General features: G+C 50.5%; 1 protein-coding gene across 7 annotated transcripts in view; it reads left to right on the top strand.

Moving 5' to 3' along the window:
- The window catches only part of MYLK (myosin light chain kinase), a 280,078-nt gene that overhangs the window by 161,181 nt on the left and 105,729 nt on the right, over positions 1-13,168 (top strand). For all 7 annotated transcript variants that reach the window (XM_042232316.2, XM_060418652.1, XM_042232315.2 and 4 more), the window contains 4 exons: positions 343-866; positions 1,426-1,632; positions 7,207-7,341; positions 10,341-10,493. In XM_042232316.2, coding sequence (XP_042088250.1) covers positions 343-866; positions 1,426-1,632; positions 7,207-7,341; positions 10,341-10,493 — 1,019 coding nt within the window. The remainder of the gene's footprint in view (positions 1-342; positions 867-1,425; positions 1,633-7,206; positions 7,342-10,340; positions 10,494-13,168) is intronic.

Below are 13,168 nucleotides of genomic sequence, written 5' to 3'. Positions count from 1 at the left end.
TTTGGAATGTTTCATTTTCTACTGTAATTTGCTACCTGGGTTCTGGGCCAGGCTTGCCGTCAGTATTGAGACTCCTGAAGACCCTGCTCAGTGTCTTTACTAGTTAGCCATCTTTAGGAAGGGCGCTGCTCTGCAAGCATGCCCTCCATGTTCAAGGCCAGAACCCACCTGCTTGTCTTCGGGCTGGAAACTGAGCCAACTGCAGAGAAAGACTTTCGCTCTTACTCTGTCCTAGTTTGTGGGCTTTCTTGGTTCCTGGAGCCCGTGCTTGTGATGAGTAACTAGATGACTGTTCTCTTTCTTCTTCTTCTGCCCCACCTTCCGTCCCTCACCACCAAACAGGTCACTTGTGAGAGGAACAAAGGTGGCCGGTACAGACATCAGGAAGGAAGTCACTCAGGGGTCCAAACCGGATGGCCTGGCGGCTGCTGCCGAAGATAAAAACCGTCCCAGCACCCAGCAAGGAGGCTCCCTGACCTGGGCCACAGGGAGCCAGCCTCAACCTCCCAGGGAATCTGACCTGGAGCCGCTGGGGGACTCCCCCAGAAAGGGCCAGAGGACCCCCGTCCTGCAGAAGACCTCCAGCACCATCACCCTGCAGGCGGCAAAAGTCCAGCTGGAGCCCAGAGCTCCAGTCCCAGGCACCCCCTGTCCCTCCAGAGAAGAGAGGGAGGAGCCAGCTGTGGCCGCTCCAGACGCCCTCCCCACCAGGCGGTCAGGCCTGGGAAGCCAGGACACCATGGGCAAGGTTGCTACCAGGAAGGTCCCCATGGAGAGCCAGAGGGACACCACGTTTCCCAAATTTGAGAACAAGCCCCAGAGCCAGGAGGTCAGTGAAGATCAGCCAGTCGAGTTTAGATGCGAGGGTGAGTAGAGCGGCCTGGGGTCTCTGGTATGCATATGGTAGCTCCCGGGGTTTGCGGGGGGAGCACTCCCTTCCTTCAGCTCAGTGGTCAGAGCCTCCTGTACCCACCATCGCCTTGGACTAGAGGCATCCAAGCCTCTAGGGGGACTAGAGGCCACCCGTCGAAGCACTTGATAGGGGTCTGCCCTCAGGAGATGCTCCCTGCAGTGGCGCTTTGTTCATGGTTGAAGAGAGCACCGACCCTAGCCCTGATTTTTAGCCCTCACCATGGAAAACCCATTACCACCATGGCCACCAGGAAGAAACCCCAGGGTCCCTATCTCTATCCTCCCTTCTGCAGGCTCTGGCTGGTCTGGAAGCTGGGTGTGTCACTTGGCATCCCTCCTCCTGAAGGGCCCCGGCCTCTCTGTCTTGGGGAGGAAGGGAAGGGTAAACCAGTGGGTTCCAGCCAGAGGGTAGTGGCATACCAGCTGAGCCCGCCCTCAGGCTCAGTCCCTTCATCACCCACCCCACCCCACAAGCACTCTTGGGGGCCTCACGTCCTTCACCTGGCCCTGTAGTTTCAGGGATCCCAAAACCTGAAGTGACCTGGTTCCTGGACGGTGTCCCCGTGAGGAGTCGAGAGGGCAGCATCGAGGTTTATGAAGCTGGGGGGAAGCATTACCTCTGCCTGTGGAGAGCCCGGGCCCAGGACAGCGGGAGCTACAGCTGCACAGCCGCCAATGTCCGAGGCCAGGCGTCCTGTCACTGGAGCCTCCTGGTGAAAAGTGAGTACGTCCCTCAAGGCCCCCTGGCTTCTCTGTGGGAGGACCTTTCGTGGGGTGCTTCACACATGGGATCAGTGTCGTCTCCTGCAGTCCCCTGCCCAGGGGGTACCACCCGAGAGAGGCATCATTCCTGCCTACTGGCTAAGGTCAAAGTCATTGCTCCAAGGGAGTGATTCCTGATGGGAATTCACAGCAGGATCACCTCAGAATAGACAGGCCCAGCCCAGCTGTGAGCTACCTTTCTCTAGCTCCTCAGGTGCCTGTCTGAGGACTCACTTTGAGCCAGACAGACACACTTAGAGTGACGTGAGGTGATGTGGGTGCCCCCTCTCTTCTGCTCATTGTAGGATCTGTTTATTAAAGTAGTGGATGTGCAGTGTGAGGAATTTAAACCATGTGCAATCGTATGGCTCGGAAATAAGCGTTTTTTACCTTTTTAAAAATAAATTTGGCATTATGCCGTTTGTAAACTGCCTGCTGTTCTAATTTGCTCATGTTCCACAGGCATTTTTCAGTATTATTTATTTCTATGCTTTGTATGGCGTTTGAAAACATGCTTTGTAATGACTATATATTTCCTAGAATGATGTCTAGCCATGGCCTCGTTGTTGTTTCCATTTAGATTGTTTTGACTGTTTCCAGTTTTTTCCTACTGTAACAAAACTGTTTTCAATAGTCTTCAGTTCACTTCAGTTCAGTTGTTCAGTCGTGTCCAACTCTTTGTGACCCCATGAATCGCAACATACCAGGCCTCCCTGTCCATCACCAACTCCCGGAGTTCACCCAAACTCATATGCATCGAGTTGGTGATGCCATCCAGCCATCTCATCCTCTGTCGTCCCCTTCTCCTCCCACCCCCAATCCCTCCCAGCGTCAGGGTCTTTTCCAATGAGTCAACTCTTCTCATGAGGTGGCCAAAGTGTTGGGGTTTCAGCTTTAGCACCAGTCCTTCCAATGAACACCTAGGACTGATCTCCTTTAGGGTGGACTGGTTGGATCTCCTTGCCGTCCAAGGGACTCTCAAGAGTCTTCTCCAACACCACAGTTCAAAAGCATCAATTCTTCGGCGCTCAGCTTTCTTCACAGTCCAACTCTCACATCCATACATGACCACTGGAAAAACCATAGCCTTGACTAGATGGACCTTTGTTGGCAAAGTAATGTCTCTGCTTTTGAATATGCTGTCTAGGTTGGTCATAACTTCCCTTCCAAGGAGTAAGCGTCTTTTAATTTCATGGCTGTAATCACCATCTGCAGTGACTTTGGAGCCCCCAAAATTAAAGTCTGACACTGTTCCCCCTGTTTCCCCATCTATGTCTCATGAAGTGATGGGACCAGATGCCATGATCTTCGTTTTCTGAATGTTGGACTTTAAGCCAACTTTTTCACTCTCCTCTTTCACTTTCATCAAGAGGCTTTTAGCTCCTCTTCACTTTCTGCCATAAGGGTACTGTCATCTGAGATATGCATCTCAGATATGCATCTGAGGTTATTGATATTTCTCCTGGCAATCTTGATTCCAGCTTGTATTTCTTCCAGCCCAGCGTTTCTCATGATGTACTCTGCATAGAAGTTAAATAAGCAGGGTGACAATATACAGCCTTGACGTTCTCCTTTTCCTATTTGGAACCAGTCTGTTGTTCCATGTCCAGTTCTAACTGTTGCTTCCTGACCTGCATACAGATTTCTCAAGAGGCAGGTCAGGTGGTCTGGTATTCCCTCCTCTTTAAGAATCTTCCGCAGTTTATTGTGATCCACACAGTCAAAGGCTTTGGCATAGTCAATAAAGCAGAAATAGATGTTGCACCCACCTATCTCTCTGTGAGATTTCCCCCTACTTTAACTGCTGTTTAGGGACCCTCAAGCCATGTCCTACTGTTGAGGAAATTAGTAAACCATAGGGGTAGAGCCAGCACATTACAGGCTGTTGGAAAACTTATGAGACAAATAACCTTTACTAACTTTTTCAGCAAGTAAATTGCAAACAAAAAGGAAAGAAGGGACAGCCTGTAGGAAACTTATATGAAAAGACACAGGAGACACCAATAATCACAGTAGCTGGACTTTGCATGATCGATCCTGGTTGATATAAAAATTGATATAAAATTTTTTATAAGAAAATCAGGAAAACTTGAGCATTGATAAGATATTCAATATAAAGGAATTAGTGCTATTTTTAAGATGTGATGATGGAATCAGTGGTTATTCTTTTCAAAGTCTGCATATTTTATATATGTAAGTTGAGTTACTTACTAGTGAAATGATAGAATTTCTGATCATATCAGAATCCATGTGTGTTGGGACTTGGTGTAGGGTATGAATGAAGTGAGACTGGCCGTTATGAAAGTTGAAAAACAAGTATATGATGATGCACTATACAACTTTTGTGTGTTTCTGTCTGCTCTTGTGTGTGTTTGAAATTTGTTATAATAAATGTTTCCAAAAAAGGAACCTAGTTCATTCAGACAGTAGGATGCCATGCAGCCAGTGGAACAAATGGGCCTGACCTGTAGGCTCTGGTGGTGAGACCTGTCCAAGATATGTTAGTATGGGGATGAGCCAAGTGCAGAGAGGATCGTGTGTATCACATGCTGCTTTCGGTAAAGGGGAAAAAAAAAAATCCATGTACACAAAGCAAACTGATGCTTGTATGTGCATAAACATTTCTGGGAAGGCCCCCAATTTCCTTTAGGAAAAGAAAGTTGGAGTCTGTAGGAAAGGGTGAGAGATAGTCTTGTTTTTCACTGTGTACTATTGACTCGCTTCCTAATTGGGAATTTTACTACATTTGTGAATTCCTTTGCAAGGAATATTACCCATTCATTTGGAGGTGGGAGTACCTGTAGGCAGAGGTCCCAGGTCAGGAAACCTGACCTTCATCATTCAGGGCTATGTGTTAGGGTGGGGGACTCTCTTGGCCTCCTGGCCACCAAAGGTTAAAAAACAACAGGCTTTGGTTGGAGCATTAGCTATTATTATTAAATGGAAACTATGCCTCGAGCCTGTACCTACACAAATTGGGAGTGGAAGACAATGTTGATTTTTAAGCCATTGCAGAGCTGAGGGAGAGGGTGGGAACTGGGCATGCCACAAAGCTTGCTGTTCTTGCCAAGATTCAGCCTCATGATTGCTTTAGAATGAAAGTTCCTCAGAATGCTGCACGTCTTTGGTTAATTTTCAGAGTTCTCAGAAAGCTGATGTTGAGTACTTTGCCAGGGCTCTTGCTCCTTGTCTGGTGGAGAACTTAATGGGAGTCCTAAGTCCTGCATCCCAGAAGTCTGGCTTGCCTGCCTTTCTCCTTAGCTGTTCTGAAGTCTCCAGAAGGCTTCACCAGGCTACACCTCTTTCTCCTTCTTCCTATCACTGCAGAAAAGCTGCCCGCTTCCCTTACCAAGACTTCTCCTTCCATCCTTCCCAGACCCATAAGAAATCAGGTCTGATAATGATTGACCTTCCCACCATCTCTTCAGTCTCTCCCCCTCGCCTTATCTGGAGACCCCTTTCTCCTCCCTACAGGCATGATCTGGTCTCACCTCATCTAAAAAGGAGAAGCAAATCTTCCCTCTGCCTCACTGCCCCTTAAGTTCCCAAGTTTTCTCTATACTTCTTTTACCCCCAAACTTGCTGCTAGTCCAATCTGTGTGCCCAGCTTCCATCTGCTGATAAGAGCTAACACCGCCCTGAAAGCTTGTTCAATGAGTCAAGCTTTATGCTAAAGACTTTACTGGCATGACTTCATTTGGTTATCTCAACAATCTTAAGAGATAATCAGTTACACCCATATTCCAATGAGAATACTGAGCTGTAGTGAGGTTAAGCGACTTGCTCAAGGTCCCATGCCTTGTGAAAAAGCATATTCCTAACCCATGTTGGTCTGACACAAAAGCCCATGTTGTTTGCAGTGCCTCCTAAGGGGATTTCTATACTGAGGGAAGTTGATGCCTCCTGGGAGCAAAGGGGTGGAGGTGGTGTCTCCCCTCACCTGCCTAGGTAAGCTGGCATCCCTTCACTCTGTACCTGTCCATTCAGATGCACCACATGCTGACTGTAGCTGTGTCCCCACTGCCTGCTGTCCTATTAGGGTACCCCTGGGCTAGAGGAGGAGGTGTGGACGTAGAGTCAGAGAACAGGGTGTAAAGCCTTACTTTATCACTGGGCTTGACTCTGGGAAATTATTAACTTCATCTGTGAAACGAGTAAAGATAGCAGTCTTGTGGCACTGTCACGTCACCTCCGGAAAAGTACCTAGTAAGCCCTCGAATATTAGTTTTTGCCCTAAAACCTTTGTACTCTCAATATAATAGAGTTTTCCCCTCATCACTCTATTGAATAGCTTCTCTGAAGAGTGCCGGTGGGCTATCGTCTCATCACAAAACCCAGCTGCCTTAAATCAGCCACCTTGACTCTTCTGCAGCATGTTCTGGTTGTTGTAGAAAAGATTTTCTATCCCCATTGCTCTTAATTATGGCCCCCAAGCAAAATGTTCCCCAACTCACCTATGTAGAAGTCTTCTATAGAGTTCAGCTCAGTGGTTCTCAATGAAAATGTGGGGGATTGAGGCCCTCAGTGCTCTGAACTACTGGTCTAGATTAGAAAACGAGAACTCGTGTAAGTCCTTGTCATTTGATCCTGTCTTGGACTTGAAAAAAAAATAACTATAATAATTTAAAGTTGAAATGTCCTCACCAGTGGGCATGTGGTCTTTCCAAGTAAAAAGATATTCACAAGAGTGTTCAGGGTCTTTTTGTTACGTACAGTGTTTTAGTGTTCATCCTTGTATCTTTTGAGTAAACCATAACGGTATACTTCTAATGTATACATATATTGTTGGGGATTTTTGTGTGTGTGTTTTTCAAGACTTTTTAAAAATGTGGGCCAGTTTTAAAAGTTTTTACTGAGTTTGTTACAGTATTGCTTCTGTTGTATGTTTTGGGTGTTTGGTCACAAGGCATGTGGGGTCTTCGCTCTCCAACCAGGGATCGAACCTGCACCTCCTGCATTGGAAGGCAAAGTCTTAACCACTGGACTGCCAGGGACGTCCCTATAAATTGTTTGTTGAGTCCGTTTAGATGATTTATGTTCTCCTTAGAAAATCTATTTTATCCATGTTTTCAATCTAATGAAACATTTCAGCCAAGGATTTTTAAAATTTAAAAAAAAAAAGTGTGCAGGGTCTGATGGGAATCATCAATGACAATATAAGACAGGAGAAAGTAGAATTAGGCCAAGATAAGGGGATGAAGGAGCTCAGTGGATGCTCCAGGACAGTGAAAGTCCAGACAAGACAGGAGGGACCTGTGTCCTGGAGGAGAAGAGGCTGGCCCGGTCCTGAGTACTGCCAGACGTGGAGTGTCTTGTGATGAAGAAAAAGGCCCTGGAGTCACTCTGCTTCAGGCTCCAAGTCTCCACATGGTGGTACTGCCTGCTTCCCTGTGTGATGATGGATGAGGCAAAGCCAGGCCACTGAGAAAGCAAGCCGTGGGTGCCCAGGGCAGTGAGGTGGCTGCCTGGGGTCAGTCCGCAGCCTGGGCCAGTGGTGATCTGAGACTGTCTGTCTGTCCTTTGCCCTCACAGAGCCAGCCGTGGTGGAGGTGGCCCCATCATTCTCCAGTGCCCTGAAGGACTGCACTGTCGTTGAGGGTCAGGACTTTGTGCTGCAATGCTCAGTGAAGGGGACCCCATTGCCTCGAATCACTTGGCTGCTCAATGGTGAGACCCCCTGCTCCAGCCTCCCGAGCCTTTGGCCTTGCCTGAATTCCTGCTTAGCTTCCCCATATATCACTCTGAATCATTTATGCGTGAGAAAGAAGCATGGAGTATAGAGCGAGCATGGGACCTGGGAGTCTGCCAATGCCTGGCTGGGGACACTGGGCAAGTTTTACCCCTTTCTGAGCCTTGAGCTCCTCATCTACAAGACGAGAATGAGGCCACCTACCTTTCAGGGTGAAAGTCAAATTAGATTCTTTAATAAGATGCCTGGCACATAGGTGCACAAGCAACTTAGCTTCTTTTCGTACAGCCAGGCTCACAAGTAGGTTCTCAATAAATATTTGTTGAGTCAATAAGTGAACAAAAAAACCCACAAATTAATGAACCACACTAGCAGTTGCTCTTGGGATCTTGCCTTTTATTTAGTGGAAGGTGGTTTAGGGGTTCATAGACCAGTAATTCTTTTTAACAATATAGTCCTATAGAAACATCTCAACTTTCTTTTTGCCAAGTAAAGTCCTTTGGACAAAAAAATAATTATTACGTATTATCACCCTCTCTCTCTTTTTTTTTTTTTTTAAAGAAAAAAGCCTTTAAATTCCAAAAGTATGTATGGGAGAACTCTATCACTAGAGCTGAAATAGTCCATAAAATTGATGAAGTTGAATTGGTCTGCTTTTTGGAGACCTTAGGGGAGGCTGAATGGGCTCCTGCACTTGTCCTCCTCTGTATTGAGTGGTTGGGTGACCCTGGACGCCCCACTTTACTGCCCTGGGCATCAGCCTCTTTATTGGTGAGGAGATGGATTGAAACAGAGGTTTAGGGTCTCTACCAGCTCTCGCAGCTGATGGAATGAACGCTTTAAGGGATCAGAGCCCATCACCGAGCACCAAATAGTCCCCAGGCATCTCTCCACTGTCGCCATGTTGCCATGAGCCTGCCTCGTCAGTATAGTTTGCTCAGGCTTTGCTAGAAATGATCTTTAGTCAGCGTAGGAACTTGCCTTGCTGTCTCCCTATCTGTGGACTTCTTGGGCAGAGAGGTGAGAATGGGGGTCTCCTCCTCCACCCCTTACTACTGACAGAGCTCCTGTTGGACCCCACGACTATCGGCACAGAGGTGGCTTCCTTGCAGCTGGAACGCAGCACGGATGTTAAGGGCTAGGAACAGATCTGAACAAGAGCATTTCCCTCCTGCTTGGCTCAGGGTCCAGGCCAGGCGTCAAGAAACATTGTCTATAAAGGGCCAGATGGGAAATGTGTCTAGCTTTGCACGCCACACAGTCTCTGTCACAACTACTCAATTCTGCTGTCATGGCACAAAGCACAGCCAGAGACCATATGTAAATGAACGCAATGAAACTTATTTATAGACAAATGCGAATTCATATAATTTTCACACGTCACGAAATATCCCTCCCTTGATTTTTTTCCCAGCATTTAAAACATGAAAAACTATCCTTAACTTTCAGGCTATACAAAAACAGGCTTCAAGTGGGATGTGGCCTAGGAGCAGGAGTTTGCTGACCTCTGATTTACGCCTCTCCAGACTGAAAGACTGGTGAATCTTGGTATTCTCACACTGATCCCGCTAGAGGGCGATCATGCACAAGTCAGGGACCCCTGGCCGCCAACCCTGGTTTTACCAGTCTTGGAGCTGAGTCACCCAATCCTGAGTGCCCTGAGCCAACAACTTTCTGGGGCCACAGTTGCACCCCATGCTTGAGGAGTCAAGATGAGCTATACTCCAGTAAAAGGGGAGCTCTCAAACAGCTTGCCGGTACAGATTTCGACAGCAGAGGCACTTTGCGGGCAGTTGGGGAATATACTGGCATTCTCAAGAAACAAGAGCTTTTAGGGACACCCACACACACAGCAGTATTCAGTCCTCACAGTAGCAGGATCGTGGCCCCTTGGCTCTCCCAGCCCCCAGCCCCACCTCTGTGAAGTGCATCGGGCCAGTGGAATGTCTTCCCTCTGGCCCTGTGGCTGGCTTGGCAGTCTCTGTCATGGAGATATGAGTGTTGCTATGAGCAGAAGAAAACATTGCATCGTGCAGAGAAGACCACTTTCTCCCTCTCCCACTGCCCACTCCCTGTTTTATGAAGTGCAAACCAGGACCCTGGGGCTGACAGGGGAAGGAGCTGACAGTTGCTTCCTTTATGGTGAATGGACACATTTCTGCTCTAAGGCCAGGACCTTCAGTAATGAAATCTTCTTTTTTCCTGGAAATGAAAGCTCACATCCTGAGATAATAAAATCCTGGGAACATATAGCGTTAAAGAAACCACTGAATTTCATGGCACACACTTCTGTCTCCATGTAGAACTTTATGGGACCTAAATAAAGGGCCTCTCACGCAAGGGACCCTTGGAAGAAGGGGCCAGAGTTGCTTTTTTTATTCCCCTGTCTTTATCTTTTCTGTGAATCCTAAAATGCAACTCATTGCAGCATTAGGTTGAGGGCGCAGAATCGCTTCTGATAAATATCTGCAGTGGGAAATAAGCTCATTGTTTCTGGAAACATCTAAAAGGAGCTGGGAGCCTCATGTGCAGTCTGGGTGAGGTCCATTCTGCCTGAGGCTGGGCTGTGGGCCAGGTGACCCTGTGAGATTCTTTCCAGGCTTAGAATAATGTGAAGTCTAGGATGTGTATCTGGGGACTATTTATTTAAACAGAATGCACAGAATTCTGTCCCTTTCCCACCTGTATTCTAAATGCCTCCAGAATCTCTCCCCCAAGTCCTACCAGCCCCAGTCTTACTCCTCCACCCTCACAATCACCCCCTCTCCTTTGCCTCCCTGGCTCCTGCCTCTTTCTCTCCCCCTTGAGCCTCTGTCCAGCTGGCTAGGGGTGGTCCTAACACATCATGAGCCCTCAGTGGGCCTGAGCAAGGTGGGGAACCCCAGCTTCATGACAGCAGCCACCCTGCTGAGGACAGGACTCCCACCCCTCTGCCGGCTGCCCCCTGGCCTGAGCCCTCCTGTGCTTCCCTCCCCAGGACAGCCCATCCAGTATGCCCGCTCCACCTGCGAGGCTGGCGTGGCCGAGCTCCACATCCAGGACACCCTCCCAGAGGACGATGGCACCTACACCTGTCTGGCCGAGAACACCGCGGGGCAGGTGTCCTGCAGCGCCCGCGTCACTGTCCAGGGTAGGAGCCTCTGGGCAGCCCTCTAGAAGCACCTTTCCTGCACATCTGCTTTGGAGAAAGGGCACCATACCTGAAGGCAGGCAGGTGGAGGCAATGGCCTCCAGGAGCTCACAGTGTCCAGGGTCTGCCACCGGAGACGGACGTGCAAGCCCAGTCCTCCACCCCTCACCCCACTGTGGCTGAGGGAAGATGCAGGGGAAAGAGGCAAAGACTCCCTTGGTTTGAGAAGCTTCCATTCTGATAGGCAGAACACCACACCCACTGGAAGAGGACGAGTTCCTGTAGGACTCAAGCTCTCACAAATGACCCCTCATACACTGGGGGCCACTGGGGGACACCAGGTGACAGGTGCCAGTACGGAGGCTTCCAGAGAGCCAGTTTGTCCCCTGTTCCCTCTGCCCTCGCTCTTCCCTCCCAAGCTTGCTCTTGCACCTCAGCAGCCTGGTGTCCAGGAATCTGATTAGCATGGTCGTCATGCATTGGTCAGTGCCAAATGTTTGGTCCCAGAAGTCCCAGGGGGGAGACACAGACTCAAGACGGCTGTCTGGGCTGTGGTATTGGCAGGCATGGTGACAGAGCTGGAGAAGGTCTTCTTAGGCAGGGTGTTCAGGTAAGCCTGATTCCCCACCCTCAGCTGGGCCCGGGCCCCCAGGTCCCACAGTGACTGGGGACTGAGTGCTTAGACCGGGCGCGGCATGCCCTGCTTTGCCAGCAGCTCAGTAGGAGACACGCCATCCGGCTCTGCTCCCCCAGGCTCAGCCTCTTGGGGAGAGTTTCATTGTATCTGAGCAGCAGCCTTCCAGGGGGCCTTAGAGGTGGTTTCGCTGAAAAGGGGGAGGGAACATCATATGTTGGTTACCTCGCTAGATACTATCACCCCACCTGTGTTTTCTCGATTCTCAGAAACCCCGGAAGCGGGGTTGAGGGGGGCAGCGCTTTCCTATCTTTCCTATCTTCCTCAAGAAGTCAACGTCACTTGCCTTGTGAGCCACACTGGCCTTTGGAACCCAGATCTCCAAGCCCCTGCTCACTCCCTGTCCTTTTCCAGAAGGCAAGTCCCCTGGCCCCAGAGTGGGGATGACCCTCACCGCAGGGGCTAGGCAGTGTCACCCCCAAGGGATGAAGGCATGGCGCTGACAGCCTGTCTGCCTAGGAGGAGGACATGCTCTCCCGCCTCTCGGGTGCCCCTGCGATTCCTCCGGAGGGCCTGGCGTGGAGTCACCACCTGGGGACTGGCTCTGCCTCTTCCCGGGAGGCCCTCCTCCTAGCACCCCTGCCTGCCTGTGGCCCCAGGAGCTTGTCAGCCTCGTTCTAGTTTACACTCCACCTGTTCTTTCCTTGTGGATCTCACTCATGGCTGATTGAGGGGTCTGGGGAAATCGCAGATCCAGGCCAGGGTCGCTGCTCCCACCTTCCCCCACCCCTGGGCTCTCCTTGGAGGTCCAGAAGGCCTACCCCAAAGTGGTGGTGGTGGAGGGGGCCGGAGAGGTGCATGATGCTTGCGTGGTCTCAGCCTCCCTGTCTGGCTTCAACCAAGGGCCCTGCTGATCCAGAGCCTGTCCTGGGCTGCCTGTGTTTAGATTGGATTAGAGGGACCCCACTGAGCTAACAGTCCCAGTGGAGGTGGGGGTCCCCAGAAGAGGGGCAAGAAGACTCTGGAGCCATCCCCCTCGCCCCCTAGGTCTGTGGGAGGATGGCTGCCCACCCGAGCATGTTTCAAAGCAGAAACAGAGCGGTCCTGTCAAGGACTCTGCCAGAGCCTGTTTGGATCTGCTCTGAAAACAGCCCTGTGTGAGCAGGACACCCCTACAGCCCCCCCCCCCCCCCCCCCACCCGCCGCCCAGTGTGGGGTTTGACTGGCCTGTGAAGGCCAAACAGAGGCTCAGCTACCATAAATGGTGAAGGAGGCTGTAAGACGTGGCCATGCTCCGGCCGCAGCGCTGGGCTGTCTGCACAGGATCGGGGAGGCCGAGCCTGGCACAGTGACACCCCTGGCTCCATGCCCAGGGCACCCGGGGGGCTCTGGTCCACGTCCCACACTAGCCTCAGCCATGGAGTTTTTCTTACTTTATTGGCAGCTTGTTTGGCTGCAGTCTCTGTGGTGGCTCAGAGGGTGGGAGATGACCGCAGTGGAGGCGTTTATCCCATGCAGCGCCGACCACTGTCCCGGCCTCTGCCTCAGCTGCCCAGGCCTGGCCTTTCTGTCCCCTCTGTGTGGCCCCAGGCCACAGCTGGAGTGTGGACCAGGCTCCCTGGCTGTAAGCCTGCTGCCAGGCTGCTGTGTCGTGCGCTGAAGACGTGGGACGTGCTCAGGAGCCCCAACCTTTAAACAAGACAAACTCTTTCCAAATGGCAAGTCTAAGGAGCGGTATTACCAAAGGATCAGCTCTGCTGCATTGGGTGGTTGTCTTTCTGTCTGTCTGTTCATTTGGTTTGGGTAAAAGGAAGGGAGAAGCAGAATCAGAGAAAGCAGGTATTGGGCCAGACACTAAAGCCATAGTCTGAGCACCCTGTTCAGGGAATTCTGGCCACAAGAAGGCGCCATTCATCGATACCTCTCCCTCCGCTGCTCTGGTTTCCAGGGAGGAGGGGTTCTAGGGCAACTTTCGCTGGAGGAGAATTTAGCAGATCCTGTTGAAGGCCAGACATGGGTGCTCTTTCTCACCTCTTTAGCC

Source organism: Ovis aries, chromosome 1 (genome assembly GCF_016772045.2).
Source record: "Ovis aries strain OAR_USU_Benz2616 breed Rambouillet chromosome 1, ARS-UI_Ramb_v3.0, whole genome shotgun sequence".
Classification (NCBI taxonomy): domain Eukaryota; kingdom Metazoa; phylum Chordata; class Mammalia; order Artiodactyla; family Bovidae; genus Ovis; species Ovis aries.
The sequence above is the reverse complement of the archived record's forward strand: the minus strand, read 5'-3'. Positions and strand labels throughout refer to the sequence as shown.